Source organism: Ambystoma mexicanum, chromosome 1q (genome assembly GCF_040938575.1).
Source record: "Ambystoma mexicanum isolate Mex_15411 chromosome 1q, UKY_AmexF1_1, whole genome shotgun sequence".
Lineage (NCBI taxonomy): Eukaryota > Metazoa > Chordata > Amphibia > Caudata > Ambystomatidae > Ambystoma > Ambystoma mexicanum.
The window spans coordinates 1,470,272,622-1,470,295,945 of NC_090922.1; the positions used below are offsets into that span (position 1 = coordinate 1,470,272,622).

Genomic DNA, 23,324 nt, shown 5'->3' on the forward strand with positions numbered 1-23,324 from the left:
GAAACACTCTAAAATAGAAAAAACGAAACCAATACCACCAGCCATTAATTGTAGAAAGGGTAACCTAAAAATGTTTCATGAGAAACTAGACAAAGGGGATACTGAGTAACCCCTCCAGCACCCTATTGTAAGATAGTGTATGCCGGGTCTAGAAAGTTACAAATGTAAGTAAAGTCCATTTCACTTCAATGCTCTGTTATCCTAGAGAAGGTATTTAAAACTTAGCAGAAATCCAAGGGATTTCTGCTATGTGACACTGCACTGAAGGAGCTGTGTCACAATGTAAAAAGATGATGCCTATGGAGTTTTGCCAGACTCATGAAAAATACATGGAGTTCGGTGGCGAGTTCCCAGTCTGCCCCAGTCCCGCTGTGATCTTTCCTTGAGGAGCTGCACGACGTGTTTCTGCTGATGGAGTCCTACCTCTGTATTTACTATATAAACACTGTGTTGGCGCGGAGCGCGGCGTGGAGTTCGGTGGCGAGTTCCCAGTCTGCACCATGACGGACCTTATGAACAAGAAATCCGGGTCGCAGACCCGCCATAAAACTCTTCAGCAGCGTTGCATGCTGAACCCATGGACCGCCTTACATAAGGACGCAATGTTACCTTGCCAATACTTGTTACTCCAAGCGAGCTGTCGGCTAGTGTTAGTACGGGCTCAGCTAACACGTCTGACACGCCCGAGGCGCCTGCAGTACATGGTGTGAAGTGTGCTGGGTCGGACAATCTCTTGTCTGCAGCCTCAAATGCTGCTTCATCCAGCGCAATCTTGCTCCCCTGTACTTCACCCATCGACATAACAGGCTCCTCATACGAGATAATACCTACGGCTGCCGCATCAAACATCAACGTCCCTCTACCTGCCGTAAACGAGAGAAACGGTCTCCCCGCCCTTGTGCTGCTACAGGAGACTGCATCCCTACCCCCACAATTGACTTTATCTTTGTCTAACCTAATACCATTATCACAATCGATTAGCGCGTCTCCTGAGGAACTCTCGAATCCTATATCTCCGGAGACGTTTTTTTTTCCCCATTCGAGATTACGGATGCCGACCTGATGGCAGTGTCTCATGCTGTATCTGCATCAAATGAGCATGCTGAAGCTTCCTTGTCAATTTTAGAAAGTCAAAAATCCCAGAAATGTCCTGACAGTTCGCAACTGTCTGGCCATGCGTATTGTGAGCCGGAACATGCTCCAGTGGAGGACGTTAACACTTGACCTTCTGTGGCAAAAGCACACGGATCCGCAAGAGATACTGCTCGACACGATGTCCACAACAGCGAAGTTGCTGTACTCGAGGTGACTGCTTGTTGTGTGGAAAATTCTCAAGACTCTGTCCATGATTTGCCAGATGTTACAACAAAACCTTCATCAGATTCAATTTCATAACACCCATCCTGGAGTGGCGCCTGCGGGTGGTAAGGTGCTACGCTTTCATTCAACATCAAACCGAAAGCAAAGCCATCTACATTGCTCTCGAATGATCTACAAGACCAAATCACCTGCCATATACCAGCTGATATTCCACTGGCCTCTTCGCTGCAAGGATGCAGGTCACCAACGTTAAGCTCACTATCTCAACATTTGAGTAACCCACACCTGAATGAGGCTAGCAATCGCCTTGTTCGTGACTTTCGACATGGCGCGTCCACTACATCTGCCCTGGACAAACATCGAGATTGCATTACACAACATATTGCTCAGCCACTCCAGGGCTTACCCAAGCCTCCATGTTCTAACACAAGTAATGTAAAGTCCTTGAATATGGCTACACGGAAACCTGAAATGATTACATAATCTTTAATGCCTGAGCTTGTTAATCCCATCACAAGCACCCCGACAGTGCAAAACAAAAAAAGTAAAACCATCAATGGTCTTGAGTCGGGCAGGAAAGGCTACTTGATGAATGAAACGTATGCCCAACCGAATGACTCATCATGTCTCTCGTCAAGTGGCGCAGAAAAAAGTGGGCAAACCCCAGCCAAAGACAGCATTTCGGCAGCCGCTGCGATGCAAATTCATAACGTCCTAGCGGCTTCCTCTTTGGCAATGATTCCCTTCGTCAAACTTTACGAAGCTTTATGTGAAAAGATTCAGGACCAAGGTGCTCTTTTATTGAACCTAACCCAGAAAATGGGAGATGTTCAAATATGTATTTAAAAAACATGATCCAGTCAGAAGTGGAACGAACTGTTGAATGGCAACAAAGGCAATATGATCTAGCTCTTCGAAATAGCCACCAACAGGAGAAACTCGTTGACGGACTGATCGATACGTTGAAACATTCACGACAATGTCAATGCCACACGTGGTGTGTGAAGGATGCTTCTTGCACCAAGCAGTCCGGTATGGAACCCACTAACGCACGTTTCGCTGGGGGTTTAACATCACATAACCCTGTTTCAACGACTGCAAGTAATTTGCCAAAAGGTAATGATAAAGTTGGGCGGAAAAATCTTAACGACGCAACCTGGACTGATGGAGAGAAGTCTTTGCCTAGCACTTCCACAGCTGTCCTCCCTATTGCAAACGAGCCCTATGCAGGACGTCATGAAGCTCAATCGAAGGATATATCCATAATAGACGTCAACACTGAGAATCTCTCGGACAACTGTCAAACAAAACCTACTCTACCTGACAGCCACTTTTCCTCTTTTGACATTTTTACTGGCCCTGCTAAAACTACGTCAACTGAGCCACCAAAAATTGCTATCATATCAGCCGGTAAACAGGCTTGTGGCACATCGAAAAAACCTCCAAAACATCTGGTACCTCCAAGACTAAAGTGTTCATAAGGAACCTTTCAACGCCTCCGAGGCTGAGCCTATTCAAACGAAAAGAGAACAAAAAGTCAAAGGTGGACTCTGTATTAAACAGAGATGTTAGCGCTCTTTCTACTCAAGCTAACCTTAAACCTCTGAAACGTAGAAGAATTATCTCCGATTCGGAGACCAGCTGCACAACAATTGCCTCTAGATCAATACATTTATGCGACTTGTCCACATATTCACTGCAAGAAGAGCACAATGTAGCAAGCATCTTATCTTGTCATCGTGTCGCCCCATCTCATTCATCTGACGCGATCCCTAACAATGAGGCCGTAAAATCAGTAAAACCAACGATGGCGCGCAAGCAAATGGGGTTTGTGGGCTCAGAAAAATCTTCCCAGGCACATGTAGTGGTGTCGCAGCTGAACCCAAAATTCACCTCAAATCAACGCAATCTACGCGGTCACTTTTAAAAGTAGAGTTCATGAGATGGCACCCAGCAAAGAGCCACTTGGCTGCCGCAAGTTACGGCTACAAAATATTCAAAGTGACTACGCTGAAGTATATTTAAACAGAACGAATATTATGAAACTGTTAAAGTGTGTACCCTCGCTGTGGATTGTGTCTGACGACATACGGATCGTTGAGTACGCCACTGAAAAATGTTCTGATCGGGTTTTGTTACATATTAACTCCGCAACGGTACGTAGCACTCTTCTAAAGGCCAGTGATGAACTGCTGTTTTTTGGCTTTGAAATTCTGCTTGAACCAGATCGCGAATTCTCAAATCGTCCTGAATGCTCCAAAGAAGGAACCAAGAAACCAACGAAACCAGTTGATTCGGCTGCCCTAAGATAATCTATGAGTGACACTTGGAGCTTGAGACCACATCAAGCCTTGCAGAAAAATGCCACTGCGAATAATACCAAGGATCATAGCCTAGAAACCAGCATTAGCCATGACTAAATACCTCTGACAACCCAATCTTACTTATTTCCTGGAACACCTGTGGATATAAACACCTATTCAATGATTTTGAAACACCATTGGCAAACGTTTTTATTATATGCTTGCAAGAAACCTGGCTCTGCTCGCCTCCCATTTGTGATGGATTAACTATATTTCTAAATTCAGCAGTAGAAAATGTGAAAGGCCGCCCAAGTTCTGGCCTTATAATAATGGTGAGGATATCGAAATCGTGGTCTGTGCCTGAGTCAAAAAATCCAAACCCATATGTACAAGGAACCATCATGCATACAACTGTTAAAAAAGCTAACGCGAGAAAATACCTTCTGATTATAAACATTTACTGGAACCCGATAAAGATCAGTTCAGACGCCCTTATATCTGCAACTTCGAAGTTAATTGATGATGCAATGTTGAACTACAACAACTTGTCAGTTATTTGTTGCGGTGATATGAACTGTACTTGGCTCAAGTATGATCATTCTTCGGGGATTTATCAGTTGGTACCTATGGACTCGATTGAAGCCAGAGAGCGTAGTTGGCAGACTGCTATGCGCATGCGAGATATACACATGCTGAATGGAACTACAAAAGGGGATATCCCCGCCAAGCCAACATGGTATCGTGAGTCCACAAACGACATTCTCGACTACATATGGACCCCGAGTAATCTTGCACCCAGGATAGTTGACTTACAAATAAAACAAATGAAATATAGTGACCACTGCTTGCTACAACTCTGCCTCGTGGCGGAAATGCCTCAGCCAAAATGTTCCAGCAATATCACTTTGGAAGTAAACTCTAGTGGGAATCGCCTATGACTAAGTGGCAATCAGATACAAGGGCTTAGTACGAAGCTTATGCATACTCCAGCTAATAATGGGTCTGATTATATTTCCTTGCTGACTGCCCTTAAAATGCCAGGAACGGGGGCACAAAACCTTGGTCGGTCTCACCAACATATCTACTGCAAGGTGTTACACGACGATAAAAAGGTTATGCGGAAAGACCTAAGGCTACTAAGGAAACACCAAGTATGGAGGCTCATAAAGCAATAAAAGCAAGACGTACAAGCTACAGAAATTGGGTAAAGTCGCAGACAAAAATCATTGAGCAAGATCGCGCGGAACATATGTTGCGTCTAATCATGACTAAGACCACTCGTGACATTTGGAGGATACTGAATATGGATCTCTCTAAAGGTACCCCATATGTAATAAACACCATATCAGGTGATATATGGGAGGCGCACTTTTCCTTAGTCTTCCAAAATTCGGCAGTTGAAGACGTGATAATGTCTAGCTCTGTTGACGCACAATGGGATGTGCAGATGGAGCACGATGATCTTGTTCTTGCAATTAATGCACTAAAGAGCTCGCGTGCTGCCCGGCCAGATCTGGTGTCAAACATCGATCTAAAACAACATCCAAGAGAGTGGGCAGACTTTATTGGAAAATTATTCACTAAAATTAGCCTGGCCAAAAAATTGCCTGATTCCTGGAGGACTGCGATTGTTGTGCCAATCCATAAGCGGGGCAGTTGGGACGATCCAACTATCGGCCAATTGCCCTGCTGGATACGATAGGAAAAATATTCGGTTCCAACCTGCGTATCAAACGTGCAAATTGGGCAGAAACTTTGCTAATAAACGACTTATGGCAAACTGGGTTCACAAAGGGCGTTGGGGTAGATGTAAATCTGCTTATTCTCACAATTTTAAAACTGGAAACCCTCAAGTCTAATGGCAAGATACATTTCGCCTTCGATTTGAAGCAAGCTTTCGATGGTGTGAATCGCAATTTGCTATGGGCAAAACTACGAAAATGGTGCTGTCCGCTATCTATTTTGGATCCAATTATGGCGCTCCATGCTCACACTTCAATTAACGTGAGGCTGAATAACAGTGGTTTGCTCTCCAAATCCATCATGATGCAAAAGGGTGTCGAGCAAGGTTGCCCCTTGGCCGCAGAGCTATTTAAATTGTTTTTGGCTGACTTACCAACTTTTCTTAAGCAAATTCCATGTTTCTCGCCGAAGATAAACCACACCGCTATTAAATGTATTGTCTGTGCGGACGATCTGGTCCTGATGGACCTAACACAAATAGGGTTGCAGAGGCTATTAACAGGCTTGCAAAAGTATATGGCTCTAAATGAACTGACAATAAATACCACAAAAACAAAGATTGTTTCCATTGGAAATGTCAGAAGTAAAAAAGACCAATCATTTAGGTGGAAAATTGCAGAAGTTTTTATATCATCTGTTGACTCAATAAGATATTTGGGTATCCAATTTAATATTTCCATCAGAGAACAGCAATGGTTCACGGAATTAACGCTAAAAATGAAGAAGCTAACTCTGCAAGCTGTAAAAATCAATAGGAACTATGGAAAATTCTCCTAGAGCCTGTTATCAAATTCTATCAACAAAAAGTTGTTCCAGCAATAATTTTTGGTGCCGTTGCAGGTTGGAACATAAGTGAGCAAACCTGGCACGTTTTAGGCCACTTTTGGCGGAAAGTGTTGAAGCTTCCACAGTCAACATCTATTGCAATAGTGAGATACGAATTAGCCATCAACTCATTACATATGAGAATGGTATGGAACTCATTTAGCAATATTGCGCAAAATGTTCTTGGATGCACCGGCACCCGCATACAAATTGTTTGCTTTCAACCAGATGCCGAACAAGTGTGATTTCCTTAATTCATGATTCTGCAAACTAGTGGCGTTTCTATCCGCGGCAAACATCAGCAATGAAGAGCTCCTATTTTGCCCACAACATGCAAAAAAGAAATTTGACAATTGGGCGTGGATCATTAATAATGATGCAAGAAAAAAGCTGAAAGTCAGTAAAAGTGGTGGATCGTGAATCCAGGAAACTAAACGAACCAGCTCGCTACCTATTACACTGTCAATCTCGTCGTCATAGAGACCAATTTTTACAGTTCCGAGCTAACATCTTAAAAACCAAGCAAGTTCTGTGGCAAAGAAGGGAGCAATCTTTAACAGACAATCTTTGTCGTTTTTGTGGATCCTCGATAGAAACTGTTAAACATCTATTAATTGAATGTCAGCAGACAACCACCCAACATTCTTTACATCTTGGACAATTTGCACCCTTAGATGATGACATGGAGGGGTGGTGGGCTAAGATCATTTCTGGTTCCAATATACAACTTGTTTGTGCAACCGTGAACTATTTTGATATGCTTCTAAAAATAGATGTTTAATTTCTAAATTCCTGGTTTTAGGAGTGTTGCTCTAGGGAGCGGCAGTTATGAGTGACTTATTCTGGTTAGTTTAGGTTGATTCTCATTTTCATTCTATGCTTTAGTCTTTTATTCTTTTTTGGTTGCGTTTCTTTTGGAGTTTCTGATTCTTTTGCTATGTCTTTTTGCCTTGTTGACTTGATGTGATTAGTTCTGACTCGATCTGTTTTGATTTGATTGATGGGTTGACTTGGCCACTTTTGAAACAAAAGTTTGTATTATAAATACAAACTGTAGTTTTTCAATAAAAAAAGAAAGAAAAATACATGAGTGGCAAAAGGTCTCTCCAGGATAAAAATGAAAAGTCCTGAAGCCCAGCAAAAGAGCTGGAGGTCTCTAAGGTAGAAGTGAATTGGCAAATTTCTGAGAATTCTCCCTAACACCTCCACTCCACTTGTTGGAATCATTTGTAGCGTGCACATTCGCCCAAGGGCATCTTGGTGCGAGGATATCCATGGACCTGGACAACACAGCCTTAACTAGTTTGGTTTTTAACAGATAACGAAAGAGCAGATGATTCTCAGTCTTTCTGAGCTGAACGGGAAGACTTACAAAGTTTGGCGGTGGCCACAGAGAAAGTCCGACCTGCTTCCCCTATTTCGGGCCCTTACTCCTCTTCGTACCCACCCCCAGTCGCTGACGGCAGAAAGGTGGAACCTGGAGCAGGCAAGCATTACTCGAGCGCAGACATTGACTGGGAAGATGGGGTGAAACGTGTCCTGAAGAAAATCGGCACCAACACAGTGGTAAGCCTGATGAACCAAGCAGAGGGATTTACAAACAATTCTTTGTTTCACTGGGAACCAGTTCAGACAGCGATGCACTGATGCGAGAGCCTCGCAGTGCACCTGTAGCAATCCGGGCTGCCAGGTTTTGAAGCAGCTGCAGCCGATGGATAGCGATGCTGAGGGGTAAACCCCCCAAATTCTTAAACGTCACTGGAGTGGAAAAATGCCCAGTGAGGAAGGCCAGAAGTCAGGGGACCAGAAACTGGGTTGAGAAGGAGCACCCACTACCAGGACCTCTGTTTTGTCCCCGCTTCAGCCTCAGCCAGTTGGCACTCGTCCAGTCCACTATGGCCAACAGGAAGTCTCGCAGACTGCCCGCCTCCCCTCCTCTGTCGATCTAATCGGACCAAGATTTGGGTGTCATCGGCGTACAAGTAACGCCTGAATCAAAGGGAAAGGTTGAGGCCAATCAATGGCTGAATGTAGATGTTAAATAACATCTGGGGCTGCGCAGAGCCCTGGGGGACCCCCTCAAGATAAAGAATAAGAAGCCGAAAGAAACAAGTAAAGGGAGTCTGACCCCTGCCAGTCAGAAAGTAGGTGAACCAAGCAAGAACAGTTCCTGAGAGGCCGATGAAAGCTAGGCGGTTGAGAAGTAGGGGGTGGTTGACGGTGTCAAAAGCTGCTGACGGAGTAAAATCAGAGCACCTCATTCCCATCAGAGACTAGAACACTCTGTACCCCTCCCTGGGCGAAAGCCAGACTGGAAGGGATCAAGTAAAGCAGAGTGCGCTTCTATCTTCTTGACACTTCTGTATGTTCTTCACTTAAGCTTTACTGTAGATCTCTTTGAGATCTTGGAGTGAACCACTGGGTCCCATCACCCAAGCTGACTTGTCTATAACTGACACTGGGCGGAACCTTGACACAGCATTCACACAACATTCCGCTATAGCACTTTTACATTCTCTCAGCTCATGCATACCTTACAAATACAACACATCTCCCTCCTTTCCAAAGACACCCCATACATCAAAGACCATCACAACAGGCGAGATGAGAGATATGAGTAGCTTCATGAAAAAGGGTAGCATAGAAATAGGACGAAAGTTAGAAAGGATAGTAGCCTCCAGTGACTGCATTTTCAGTAGGGGATAACAATGGCCTGCTTCAGTTCCATGGGAATAACTCCAAACTGCATGAACGATTTATTGCCTTAGTGACCATAGTGGAAATTTCAGGCATAAGATCCATCAGGACAAATAATGGATTTCAGATGAGAAGTGGCAGACGGAACCTCACCTCGTCCTCAGTAAATACAGGAAAAACAGACCAATCCGAAGTGGGAGACACAGGGGAAACATTATGTGAAACCGAACCCACTAAGGAGAGCTGAATGTGCTGCAGATATTTTCAATCTTAGAATGGAAAAAGGAGGTGAGAGCATCACATTGTTACTTTGCATTTATATAGCGCCTTATGTACCATTGGTACGATCTCAAGGCGCTGGTAGGCTGAACACCCTCGGGAACCGTAGTTCAAGTCAGTAGAGAGAGTCATCAGGTGCGTGTGTGCACCGGATATGTGTGCAGCAGGTGTGGCACTCGTATGATGGCTGCTTCTTAGCGTTAGGTGTGGTGGTTGGGAGATCTGGAGTATGTGTGCGTTCTGGCAGGGTGATACCAGACTGATTCTGGCTGCGTTACGCCTGAGGAGAAGGCCTAGGCTGGCGGGTGTGCAGCCAGCTGTTTATTTAGGATGATGGGGGAGTATGTGGCAGGTGTTATGAGGACAGCTATACTGAATGTGTCATAGTATCGCTGTGTTCTAGTTGAGTGCTGGTGTATAGAAGAGAGTAAGCGTGGTGATGTGATATGGTGGTTTTCAGTACGTGCTTGAGATCGAGCACCTCCATGTTCGCCAACCGTTCCATGCACTCCAACCATTCATTGTACATTGTGACTGAGGCAAGCACCACAGTCAAAAAGCTGGCCGTGGAGGCAAGGCTCACATGGCTCTGACATGGAGCCATAAATGCCTGAACCTTCAAGCCCCTGCTTATCTACGTAAACGCACCAAGGTATTCCAAACCGGCAGCTCACTTTGCTCGGCCGACCAGGCCAGCCTCCAGCAACCTAAATTCAAACAGAGGGTTTGGGGGTACCTCATTTGATGTTCAGGCTCCCCAAGCATGGAATGCACTGCCTCTTGAACTGAGAAAGATGGCTTCTTTCAAAGATTTAAGGAAAAAAGAATCAACTCCTCTTATCAACATGGCATAATGCTTTAACATAGGTCCATGGCTTTCTTTACTGTTCTTCTGATCCTATGTTTTGTTTTATCTCCTTATGTGCGCCCTGAGACCCATGGGTGAGTGGCGTGTCATTAAAATAAATAAGCTCCTGATTGATGAAGAGCGTTCTCAATCTGGGAAGTAAAGAACCGTTGCTTTGCAAGTGTAATAGCTTGTTGATAACCTTTAGCTTGGGACATGGACTTAAAACACCTGTTTGGCCTCTGGACAATAGGTGGAACGCCATTGTCTTACAGCCTGTGTGCTATCAGTAAGGCTGCTTTGAGTGCCTGCATTTTCTCCAAGAACTGACTTGTTAACTAACCTTCCTCTGAAAAGTTTCATCAGAACTCGTTCTGTCCATTTGGCTTTGCTGGTTTCCAAAAGGACCATCTTCTTGATCCTACTGGCAAAGCGGGGTTCCTCTGTAGACTTTAATTGTGAATACTTTTATTGTTGGAACAGACTGCCTGGGAGAGTGTACTGGTTATTAACAGTTGCTAGCTGTGTTCTGTCTAACCTTTAATTCCCTCTATACTTTTGCGAAGGAGATACTTGTGCTTTTAATGACCTTAACTGACTTCACTGTGTGCTGGATATGAAAAATATATGTAAAGTTACACTCCTGCATTATTGTTCCTTCCATAATTTGATTCCATTTCTAATTCAATGTTTTTGTTGCTGTATTTTAGATTTGTGTGTGCGTAATATATTTGAATAGAAGTGTTTCCTTGGATCTATGTATGTACTGATTTCTTTGTACTGCTCACATATCACCCTTCTAAAATGGGCCTGGCTGCTCAACCACCCTACCTACTTGTATAGTGCATGCCCATATTAAGAGTTGGGTCCCTAATACCGAGAGAAGTCTTATGAAGTCCCACACCAGTTGGACTTTAGAAAAACGTACCCAACACTGGCGGGCAAGATGGCGGCTTTCGAGGAGGCTCACAGCAGGGGCTTTGCTATGAGGTAAAGAGCCTGTTCTGAGCCTCCTGATTGGCTGGAAAGCCACCACATCCCTCGCCCCCACATACCCCCAGTGCTAATTGCGTTCATACCTCCGTAATTGATTTGATTTCGATTCATGAATATATATCCTTAAAGTTAGTATAGATCTTCGGCAGGCCTGAAAATGTACACTAGCCATTGGAGAGTAAGAAATGGTTTGCTGTATTTATGCATGCATGTGGAGAACTGAGGTGCAAGGTTTTTTTTTTTAATATTATTATTTGTGGCTAATAGGTTTCACCTTGTACTTTTAGCTCCTGTTTTCAGTACTTAATATGGACAATCCTTCACTTGGTTGGATTTGTGTTCTTTACTCTATACTAGTCTCATCCCCTCCTCCAAGGGAAGCCTTATAGCTCAGTATAATTTGTGGAACGAACTGTACAGGTCCACCAAAGGTTAGTGTCTCCAAACGCCACACCATTGCTGGTGTTGAATAACTACTAACAGTGCCCTGACAAGTATTTTCTATCTCTGGTGCCCTCAGCTGTACAAGCACTACAGGTGAAAAACATATCGTCTGTTTTGTTCCCTAAAATTAGGCACATGCTGCCAATGGAACAAGGCAGTAAGATGTGCAGGTGTTAAGACCAGAGGCATCAGTAGCGCCTGCTGCATAGTTGCTCTTGTGTTGTCTAATCGAAGAGGGCTATGCCAGATAAAAGCCTCCTGATGCTGGATTCTAATTATTTGTACTTGCTCAAAGCTGCCCCAATTGAAATTGTGAGGGTGTTTATTTTAAAAAAAAAATGTTTTACCTTCTAAAATCTTGAAATCATAGCTTCAAAAGGTAGGGTTTGATAACAACATCTTACTTGGATCCTCGTTCTGCATCAGGAACCTTTAAAAGGAGCTGCAGTTTTGTTTGAGTGCAAGAGATCTACTTCTGAGTGACATGTATTTGTGAACACTGGAGAATTTACCCCAGGTAGGTGTTGCGTCTCACACTCGCACCCTCTTATTTCAGTTTATCTGCTGGCTGACTTTTCATTGTATTTTGATTTAAATCCTTTCAACCTGGGGTGGACCGCCTACTTGCTGAGGACGCTTTCTTTTGAATTGATCTATTCAAAGGTTTGATGATCATAAAAGTTTGACTTGATAAAGAAGTGCCAAATACTGCTGCAACCGTCGAAGTCTGGTGTTTTGTAATTTGAAAGAAGTGTAATGCTGCCGTTTCTCCTTTCTCTCCCCTTTGGTGTTTTAGGGTGACGATGTGTATCTCAGTCAGATCTACAACCTGACCTTGCTGTGCATGGATGAATACACTATTGAGCCCCAGTCTGTGCAGTTCCTGGTGCAGCATGGCTTTGACTTCAACAAACAGTACTCTGAGGGGATACCTTACCATAAGGGAAATGACAGGGTAAGAATATGACCTTGTACGTCGATGCATCTATGGCAACTAGATGCACACCCACCCCTTGGCAATTTTCTCTTCTGTCAATACTTGTGTGGGTATACACACGAGCAGGGCAGCCTGTCTGCATGTCCAATACATCCCTAAATACTGCACCTATTTTTGCCCAGTGGTAAAGCCTTAGTGCAGTTATGACGTAAAGTAGTCTATACAAAATGTCTTAAAACAAAGGAGAACTCAGAATGTTGGCTCATCTGCCACCCCAGTAATGAACTAATGCAACGCCCATTACCGCCCCCCCACCCCCATCAAACTGGGCATAAATAGCCTCATTGCATTAAGCACTGCGTATAGGAGGGTGAATGATGTATGTACAGGTGGTTGCCAACATTCATGCCTTAACGCCTCTGCTTTGTGTTGCCCCTACCCATGGCACCTCTCAAACGGCTCCATAAATTAGTCACAAACACACAATAGCTCAGATTCAGTATATGGCATTCCTCAGTTCTTTGGAATGTGACCACTCTAATCAACCCTTCAGAAATGTATGCATTTTGTGACTCGTCCAACAGTATTTCCTGCTGGTATAAGAAACGCACATACCACAGGTAAAGGTAATTAATAAATCAAACTGCAAGAGCCTACGTGCCACCTCCTGCACATGGTCTTTGCATTGTTTGAGACAAGGTTGCAAAGACGAACGGATTATTGGCTGAAATCTTAACCTGCTGAGAAGTACAAAGCCCTGCACCCTAAGGGCGCTTAAGTGGAATCAGGAAACGAGGCAAAATGTAACATTATGGTGCTAGGAGGAGCAGCAGATGTGAGGGGGGAGGGATGCTGGAAGGGGCAGCAGAGTTAAAATCCTGGAGGTTAGGAAACCTAAATGCTTTGGCCACTGTCTAAGAACATTTCCCTTGGTTAGTGAGACAGTCCAACTATTTTATTATTTTGAAAGTGCCCTATTTGGACCAATCTTTTCAAATCCATGGCACTTCAACCGAGGATACTCCTTTGTTTGACATGCTCAGGCTATTTGTCGTTTTTTTGCCTTTTAAATGGTGGTAATTGTTTACGGCCCTTAAGGGCAACCACAGTTTGACATTAGATTTCCCCATTTGCAATGAAATGCCCCCATCATCTGTTAGTTTTCTGCAACTGCACTGCACGTACCGCATATTCAGACCTACGTTATGGGCCGACAATATACCTGCTGTCCTACCCATATCCCAATAAAATATCACGATAGGCATCACTATTCATCTACTGTATGTCAGTCTCACACTTTGCTTTTGCTGCAGCTGCTATGATACCACATTGATTTCAATGTTTCTTTCATTAACAGGGCAACGAATGGCAGAATCAAAATGTGCGCACACTTTTTCTGGAACTTCTGAAAGCGAAGAAGCCACTGATTCTCCACAATGGATTAATTGATTTGGTATTCCTGTACCAGTGCTTCTATGCCCACCTTCCTGACAACTTGGGCAGCTTCACTGCCGACCTATCTGAGATGTTTCCTTCTGGAATATATGATACCAAATATGCCTCAGAGTTTGAGACCAGATTCGTGGCTTCCTATCTTGAGTATGCGTACAAAAAATGGTGAGTTATTAACAGACTTTAAGTGGTCTTGTATAGTGCTGTTCTGCCACTGTTGATGGCCTCACTCTATATTGCTCTTGAAAAAATAAAAGGTGGTTTGGGGTTCTCTAGTGGGAGAGGCAGATTCAAAACCTGTGGTGAGGTCAGAAGTACCTAGTTCATGAGTGGCAGGTGTGATGGGGCTAAAGAGGAGAGCTTAGTCGAGGCTCGGTTAGTGTGCTAATGGATCTACTTATTGTGTGTGTATGTGCAAAGGTGGTAGAAGAACTTGAAGAGGAGTCTGTTACTCTAGGGGAAGGTGAGGCGTAGGCCTTGCAACGCAAAACAACCTGCACCCCTGCACTCCTACCCCTGGCTATTTGCAGACTGGTCCAACTTCCCCTGCTCACGATGCCACCTGTACATTCTGTCTCCTTTCTGAAAAGTCGCAGTAACATGCTAAGAGTTATGGAAGTCAATGCCTTTTGGTACAGAGGAAGGGGGTGTTAGGCAAAGTTTGAATGCAGTTCCCTCTGGGAACACTACAAACAACTATGACTACAGGTATAGGCAACCCAACCTTTGGTATAAGCTTGTACTACAGTTTTGATAGCGTGTTGAGCCGCCAGGCTTATCTCAAGAGGGGAAATGTGAGCATTAGTGGAGTTGCACCAAGATTCACAGTTACAGGTATTCAAATAAACTCTTACACTCAAGGTTTCTTGCATAAACAATTATTAATTAATTTATCAGTTATAAAGCCTTCTTTAGAAGAGCAATATAATAGTAACACTCATACACTTCAATACTAAGACCTTTTGGGATGGCCCACATACAACCTACACCCACAGGTGACTTCAATAACTAGGGTGCTGGGGACACTAATATCTTACTGTTGGCATTCAGAATACGCTCAAACGTTGGTAAAAGGCAAAGGTTTAGGACACAAGAGATGACAAATTTCTTAAGCAGGGCAAAACACTTTTAGATCTTCTTGGAAGAGTCATTCAATTCAATAGGCTAAGCCAAAGTCAATGGGCAAAAGTCTTGGATAGGATCAAGCACTGCTGGTAAGTAAATAGAAAATTCTTTGCACAAGTTCTTAGTCTTTGATGAAAAGAAGAATCAAACGTAGGGCCACAAGCTGATTAGACTTGAGCTGTTGAAGTTACAAGCACTTCTACAGCAAGAGGCAAGTTCTCTTAGACTTGTTTTACAGTACCTTAGAAATGAAGAAAAGATGCAGCAGGTGACTTCTGTTCCGGTGCAGCTCTGAAGATCTCGCTGTTCCTGGGCCTCAGTCGTGGGGACAAGAGGGAGGACATCCGGGGAGTCCTGCAATGCACTGGGACGGTCAAAACTAGCAACCAGCAAACTTCACTTTCAGTGGCTGTTTCACGTTTCAGCTCCTTGCAAATGGCAACAATGTGGTTCCTGGCTGTTGAGGTGGGCTTTCCTAGCTTCTGGGATACCGCACTCTGTTGAGGGGGCTCAGACTTGGTCAGTCCTGCTTCTTGGGAGTCCGTAGGATCTTCCAAAAGCTCTAGGCCAGCTTAAAAGCAACAAACATAATCTGGTGTCCCTCTCCCTGGCTATACGGTTTCCAGCAGCACACTGTCGAAATTCAACCGGCTCCGAGATGGATGTCCAGGTGGCTTACTTTGGAGTTGATTGGTCCCACCAACTCAAAGGGAGACGGTGCCCTTGCATGGGCTTCTCTGTCGATGAAAACTTGGTGTTACTGCACTGCAGCAGGGCTTCACCGGGCAAACCACAACAGTCCAGGAGTTGCCGCAGGCGTCCTCTTTAAGTTCTTCGGTTCCTTCGTCCAGTGGTCGACTCAGCCTTCCAAGCCAAAAGACTCCCATATATTCCAGCCTAGCTGTCACTCAACCAGCAGGGTGGCTGTCCTTGCAGGACAATCGGCCAGCCAATCACCACAGAGTGCATTTGGGCCTCCTAGGAGACTAAGCACAGGGAGTTTCTGGGCAACAAAGGGTATGGGAGATGGGTCTAGGTGGATAAGAGCAGCCTGCAGTACTCTGTGACGGCACAGTATGAACGCAAATCTCAATTGTTTCTCGTGGTCTGCTTTGCACATCCAGTGAGCCACTAGGCATGTGATGAAGGGTGAACCCCAGTGGCTTCTGCCACCAATCCTTCCTGGGCACTGAGAGCTGACCCAGATCTGCCAGACCTGCATCACAGGCACACGGTAGATAGGCGCAAGGTAAGATAATTAATTTAATTTACATCAGTTGCCCTCCGACTTGTGAAGTAAACCATCTGCTTCCTCAAGCAAAAAAAAAAAAATTCCGATGATTATCTACTTAGAATCGCATGCTGTGCATATAGTCCTACATCTAGTGGTGATCGTGAGTATTGCATCTTTTTTTTCAAGTATCGAAAGGGGACGTCGACATGGGCGTGACTAACACTATCCCTAACGTGACGTGTAGTGTACCCAAAATCATGCATTGAGCGCCCTGTTTTTTCCGCCCAAATTTGGTTGCCTTATGCGAAGCTCGCAAGAGTTTATATTGCTCAATACTTATTTCGTTGTCAATCGACTAATGGTCGTCTTGTCTTTCACTTTCACTTCAACTGCTTCGTGGACCCCTACGCCCAAGACATCCACTGCTATTTGGCGACTGGTGCATACAGCTGTCGACTGTGTGGCTTCGGCCCTCAGGCCAGGCCCGTACAGTAGGGAGAGTGGGGCCTTTTCTGAGAATGAATTTCATTTTCCCCGCTTTCCTTATCTGGTCTCGCTGCCTTTCACCTCTGCTATGGAGAGGACTCCATTTAAATTTTGTCCGTCTTGCAATGGCAAATACCCTTGGAAGGACACCCATTGCAAATGCAATAGGTGCTTACCTCGTGACCACGACTAGCAATCCTTCACTCTTTCGTCCTAAGACGTTAAAAGATAGCAGACAAAACAGTAGGTGGCCTACGCAATGCAGGCCAAAAGTGGTTCCCTTGTTGGTGCTGTCGCCTCGAGTGACTAGTCTAGCGCCAGCCATGGCTCTGACCTGGAGGCCATAGACCTTTCTGCGGAACCCTCCAGTTCCCAGTTGTCTGTCCCCGGCCCCGATAGACAGGTGGCTGATACTGTTATGGGGAGTTGACACCTCGGCGACAGGGACACACAGCACCACCCAAGGAAAAGCACACAACCCCCAAGGCCTCCTTGATGGTCACGTCAAAAAAGCATCAAATGCCAACAGAAGATTTCGAAGGTGTCTGCTGAACCTTGCGGTCTGACGACCTCCCGGCATGCGGCTGGGCATTCTACTTCGAAGGGCGTTCTCACCAAAAAACACATGGGTACCGACACACCGTCCAAGAGCGCATCAGCACCTGAGGCTGCGGCGGCGACACCTGCAGGCACGTCGAAATCCATTTCACAGATGCCTATGTTATGCATGAGTCTTGCAGCTATTGTTTCAGCAGCAGAACGGCCCACAAGCATCCCCTCTCGATGAAGAGTACGCTGAAGGATCCCACTTCCTCTAAGGCTTTTGCTGGTAAAACACACCCCTCCCCCCCAACCTCCCTAAAGAGTCTTTTCCTCCTCCGGACCCCTCTGCTTCATCCCTGTGGACTAGGCAGAGGTTTGAGAGTTAAATGGATAAGATGTCCCAGTTTATAGACTTTTCTGAAAGGTACATAACGGCCAAGAGACCTAGGGAGAGGACTCCTGCATCTTTGGTAAAATGGGGCAGGAGAAGTTGCCTGTTCACTCACAAACTCAACAGAAGGTATTTGAGTTCTCTGAGCCAGAAGAAACTTATGAAGATCCTTTTTCAGAGGACAATCCTTTTGGTCAGGACACTACTGACCAAGGCCCAGACTGGGAACAAGATCAACAGGCAGATTAAGTCCCCTGGCTCTCGCCAACTCCTACTCCAGACCCAGCCATTATTTGTCTGGACCTGCCTTCCTCACCTCCAGAGGCAGCCATCACCAATATAGATGACCAGATGGTGTTCGATGCATCCTGAAAAGGGCAGCAGACTACTTCCAAATCGTCACACAGGAGGAGGTTCAGGACTCTGATTTCTATAAGGACATTCTTAAAGAAAAACCTCATGTTGGGGAACATTCTCAGAAATGTGCAAATTCCCTTCTACCTTAGAGGCTCTTAGGACTTTTCATTTCTAACCTGGAAAGAGATCTTTTTTCCCCACTCTTGTATGTATTTTTCTGTGATTTGACCTGTTTCTTTTTGACTTTGAGTCTGACAAAAGTCCATAGGCATCATCTTTACATTGTGATACACATCACCTTCAGTGCAGTGGCACAGGGAAGTCTTAGATTTCCCAAACGTTTAAATACCTTCTCTTGGTGAAACTGTTTCCAAGATCAGTGAAGTGAAATTGACTTTACTTACATTTTGTAACTTTCTAGACCCTGCATACACTATCGTACTATAGGGTGCTAGTGGGGTTACTTCGTATTCCCCTTGTCTAGTTTCTTATGTAACATTTTTGTTACCCTTTCTACAATCAATGACTGGTGGCAATGGTTTCTCCTACCATTGTGTGTTTCTACCGCGGGCTGCAATTGCAGCTGCAGTAAAGCACCCATGGGTTCCCTTTCTGTCAAAATGTCCTGGTCTTCTTTTTTCGCCATTTCTTGTTGGAAAAGTCCTTGAGATTTACTCTGCGCGCCAAACCAGGTTTGGTCCCTTTGTTCGTTTTGCCTTCGGCGGGATTCACGGGTGAAGCCCGCCTCTGGCTCCAGCGTGTCTGGCAGGGCACGTCTGGCAGGTGATTGGCTGGAGTGTTGTCCTCGGAGGACAGCCACCCTGCTGTGTAATTGACAGCTATGCTGCGAATGAATAGGAGAAACCTGCATAAAAGGTGAGCCTTTTTGCTTGGAAGGCAGTTGACCATTGGACGAAGGAATCCCAAGAAGAACTTGGAAGAGACGCCTGCTGCAACTCCTGAATCGTTGGTTTGTCCGGTGCAGCCCTACTGCAGTGCTGAAACTCTGAATTCGCCTCGACTACAGAAGACCTGCAAAGGATGACTTCTCCCCTTTGGTTGGTGGGACCAATCCACCTCAAGACTAGCTCATCTGGAAATCCTCTGAGCTGGCTGCACTTCCATTGCTGCTGCAGGAACCTATTGCCAGGGAGAGGAACACCAGAATCGAGTGAGTGTCTTTAAGTTGGACCCGAGCTCCAGGAAGATCCTCCGGACTGACCAAACCTGAGCCACTTCAACAGAGTGCTGGACCCCAGATGCAAGGAAAGTCCATAGTGGTATCCTAGAACTGCGGTGGTGCTATTTGCGAGAGTCGCGAGAAGCTTAAACTGCGAAGTGCTGCTGATGTGAAGTTTTTCCATTGCTGCCGCCTACCATCCATTCGTAGTGCAGTAATCCCCAGACATCCTGCATCTTGTCCCCACGACTGAGACCCAGGAACAACAGGATCTGCAGACCTACACAGGAACAGAAGCAAGCTGGAAGCAGTTTTTCTTCGAACCAAAGGTACTGTAAAACTAAGGACTTGCCTCTTGTCGTGTAGCCGTGCTAGCTCTCAGTTGAGACTTGTCTTGGTTGCAATTGCAGAGTTGCTTGCAGCTTTGCCCCTCACAAGCCTCCCAGATTGTGGCCCTACAGTGATCTTATACAAACGCCTCTAAACCATGGTGCAAGACATTTTACTTACCCGCAAGAAGTGCTTCAGCTCACTTTTGCTCAACTAACATTGGCTGTCCTGGCTCCCTGAAAGACTCTTCTTACCTCCGACTTTGTGCTTTGCCTTTCCCTGAGGAAAGGGTTAATTTATTGTGTTGGAGGAATTAAAAAGTTCTTTCCTGCTTAAGAATTTAACCTTTGTTTGTATTCCCTTATTTCCTTATTTGACACAACTTCAGTATTGCTCTAAATGTACTAGTGATGTTAATGCCCACAGTGTCCTAGTTAAGTCTCCTTCGGGCGTAGGAAGAATCTGTGTGCCATCCCAAATGGGTGTTTACTGATTTAAAGAAACAGTAATTTTGAAGTGCATTTATGTGTCACTTATATATTGCTCCCTTCTAAAGAAGGCTTATTCAACTGACAAATTCATAATTGTTTAATCAAGAAATCTTGAGTGTGTGTTTATTTGGATACTTGTCACTGTGAATCTCTGTGTAAAACAACCTTACTACTCACATTGACCCTGCTTGAGATGAGCCTGGTTGCTCAGTCACTTACCAACTTGTGTAGTACATGCTTATATCAAAGGTTGGGTTAACTATTGCCAAGAGGACAAAGCTGGTGCAGTCTCTCACAGGGTACTGCATACACTCTTGCGTAACACTTCAGTTAAGCTATTCCTCTGCTAAACTCTATCAAATGTCTTGCTCCTTACTTGCTGTCGCCTTCCCTACACGGACTGTCAACCCTCGAGTTGAGAAACTGGATTGCCCCTCTCCTTCTGGCCCCATGTACATTCAAGGTCCTGCCACACCAGACTCTCTGGTCGTAACAACCACCATAAAAAGGGCTGTGGTACCACCGTCTACTGCGAAGGCTCCTCTGAGAGAGACTGCAATAAACTCTGACCTTGGCAAGCGCATTACCACGTCCTAGCCTATGCTACCATAATTGCAAACAATACCACCCTTCTCGCTAGTTACAGCGATGTGCAATGGGGCCCTCCTCCAAGAATGCCTTCAGGAGGTCCCTGAGCCCACACGATCACGCCTCCTGGCGGTCGTAACTGAGGGTAGACGGGTCACCCACAACATCCTCACACTATACGCTGCTGAGAGGGCGGGTCCCACCCTGGCACAGGGAACTCTCCTCAAGACACGTGTGGCTAAAGAATTCAGGTTTTAAACCAGAGACTCCAGTCTCCTTGATAAATAAGCTAGTGGAAGAGTCCAACTTGTTTGGTAAACTGTCGACGCAAGGCATAAAATAAGCAATGTCGCGGAGCAATTTGCTATGCAATTCTGTAGGTTTGCTAATTAAATTGGCACTTGTTACGCTCACCTGGTATCCGCAGGGACGCCACCCAGCCGGGGTACTCGCTGGTATGCTTCTCAGCTTTGCCCTGATGTGGTCTGCGGGGAAGGTTCTGCCTGAAAATACAGGAGGACTGTGTTCAAGACTGACCGACTGGGGTAAGTATCCCCCCTCCACCCCCGTATGATTTCAGTCCCTCTGGCGCCCTCTCCTCACCTTTTGGTAGAATTAGGCGTGCTCTCCGTCCTGCCTTCTTTGCAGGGGCGCGTTGTCTTTCATGGGCGAGTGCGGTCCAGTTACTTCACTGACGCCGGCCCGTTTGATATTGTTCAGGTAGGTCTTATTGCTGTTCTTTAGTTTTGTTGCTATCCTGCATGCAGGCTGACAATACAATAAAGTACTTCCCAAGCACATTGTTTTTCATGGTGTATGAGCCTGGTGCCATAGGCTTTTGAAGAGGATGCCAGGCTCTAGAGGCCCGAGTCCTGACTCCACCTGGCCAATGGGTTTGCCAGAGGGGGTTTTGGGGCGAGGGTCGTGACACTTGTGTAGCAAAGCTAGCTATTAAGTTGCCCTGTTCAATGAAAGCACATCTCACCCAGCATTCCTCTCTTGCCTTAAGAGCTCTTCACCCTCGATTCTCTGACTGCAAGTTCAAAGGGGCTAACGCAGAGAGTGCAGCAGTAATCCTCCCCTTATCTCATGTGCCAAAATGCCTGTGAGAGTGCTACACACATTCTCTTTTTCAAATCATTGCAAACCAGAAATAATCGGGATAATACTGTTAAGCTAACTCTATCCGGTCTGCCAAAGTCCAGTATGTTTGTTTATTTTTTTTAAAAAGGCTTTCAATTCCTTTTCTAAAAATGTAATTGGTTACCTAATGCTTAATTACAGTATTGCTACTGTAAAACACTCCATCTCCATTCTTCTCAGTGTCAACTAGATTTCATTTTGGTGGGGAAGATGCATCCTATGACACGTGGACACTTTTGAAAATGTACATGACTGCGCAGCCAAATACTTTGAGGGCAAACCTAGTTCCGTGGCCTGCTGGTTACATACAGCTTGCAACTGGTGTTCAACCCATGAGCTGATCCCATACTCCTTGACATTCTATCTTACCATATTGCTTTATACCCGCTACCCTGAAAGTGAGTTGGCTGCAACCTACAATATTCTGCCTAGTTTGCCCAGTTCTGTGCCTGCTACACCATCCACGCTGCTTAGTCTTTTACATAATGAATACACAAAGCTAACTATATATTTACTTAAAGTAGCGATCAATAGTTTCATCCAATCTGTACATCTACAGTTGGCCTCCAGAGCTCAATTTGCTCTGATTCTGATCTATTCATTTATGTCCATTCATGCAACTAACCTTCTTTTTTACCGACACTCATCAAGGGCTTGCAAAGTATTTTCGTCCACTTGCATAGTAGAGTACATTTTAAGAAGGGCCAGTACCATTTTCAGGGGATGTTTGAAACCTTTAAATAAACTTTACTTTGTTTGCAGTAAAAAAAGGTTTGTGTATGGCTGGACTCTAGGTGGCAGCAGTGTGCCAAACTAAAGTGGGTTTGTGGTGACGTGCACCATTTTACAGAAAATGAATTTAAATGTATCTGTTGCCATGGGTCTCGTGCATGTCTCTTCGGTCGAGTGGGTAAACTAAGTTACTCAGCTTGCAGGTCTAGTGGAATTTTAAAGAATTTTCAAGGCCTGACTTCTCACTAATGTTTTACTTCAGCAGGAACACAAAAAGGCTGTATTGTTGCTCATATATCTTGAGTATAAGTATCTTCTGGTGTCATTAAAAACATTAATACAAAATTGCTAATCAAATGGGGTTGTTTGCTAATGAAGAAAAAATTAATTAGCAAACTCTGCTAATCAATTTTTGAAAACTAATTCATGCCTTGGGACGACGCCTTGGAAACGGCTAAGGAGGAACATGAGACATGGAGGGATTTTAATTAGATCACAGCCAAACCTTTTCAACAGCGGGCAGGTGCAAACTTGCTGTTCCTTTTGGGGTCAGTCCTCCTGATCCCCACATGGACAATATGGTGCAGGAGGGCCCATGGTGTACCGGACAAGGTTCAACAGACAATGGCCAGTATCGGCAAAGGAGACAACGCAGAGGCAAATGTAGAGGCAGAAACTCCACCATTAGATGCTTCCCAGCCTCCGCATCAACATGGGTCCCCCATGCCTCCCCGGTCGGGAGACGGCTATCGTCATTCATTAATGCATGGGAGGGGATCACACCAGACCAGAGGGTGCTCAAAACCGTCTTCCACGGTTATTGTATAGAGTTCCACTGGCCACCTAGATACCATCCTTCAAAGAGCAGATGCCTATCGCCA

At 45.1% G+C, this 23,324-nt stretch overlaps 1 protein-coding gene across 2 annotated transcripts in view; it reads left to right on the forward strand.

Moving 5' to 3' along the window:
• TOE1 (target of EGR1, exonuclease) overlaps positions 1-23,324 on the forward strand; it is a 154,394-nt gene that overhangs the window by 39,222 nt on the left and 91,848 nt on the right. For both annotated transcript variants that reach the window (XM_069642361.1, XM_069642362.1), the window contains exons 5-6: positions 12,251-12,409; positions 13,749-14,008. In XM_069642361.1, coding sequence (XP_069498462.1) covers positions 12,251-12,409; positions 13,749-14,008 — 419 coding nt within the window. The remainder of the gene's footprint in view (positions 1-12,250; positions 12,410-13,748; positions 14,009-23,324) is intronic.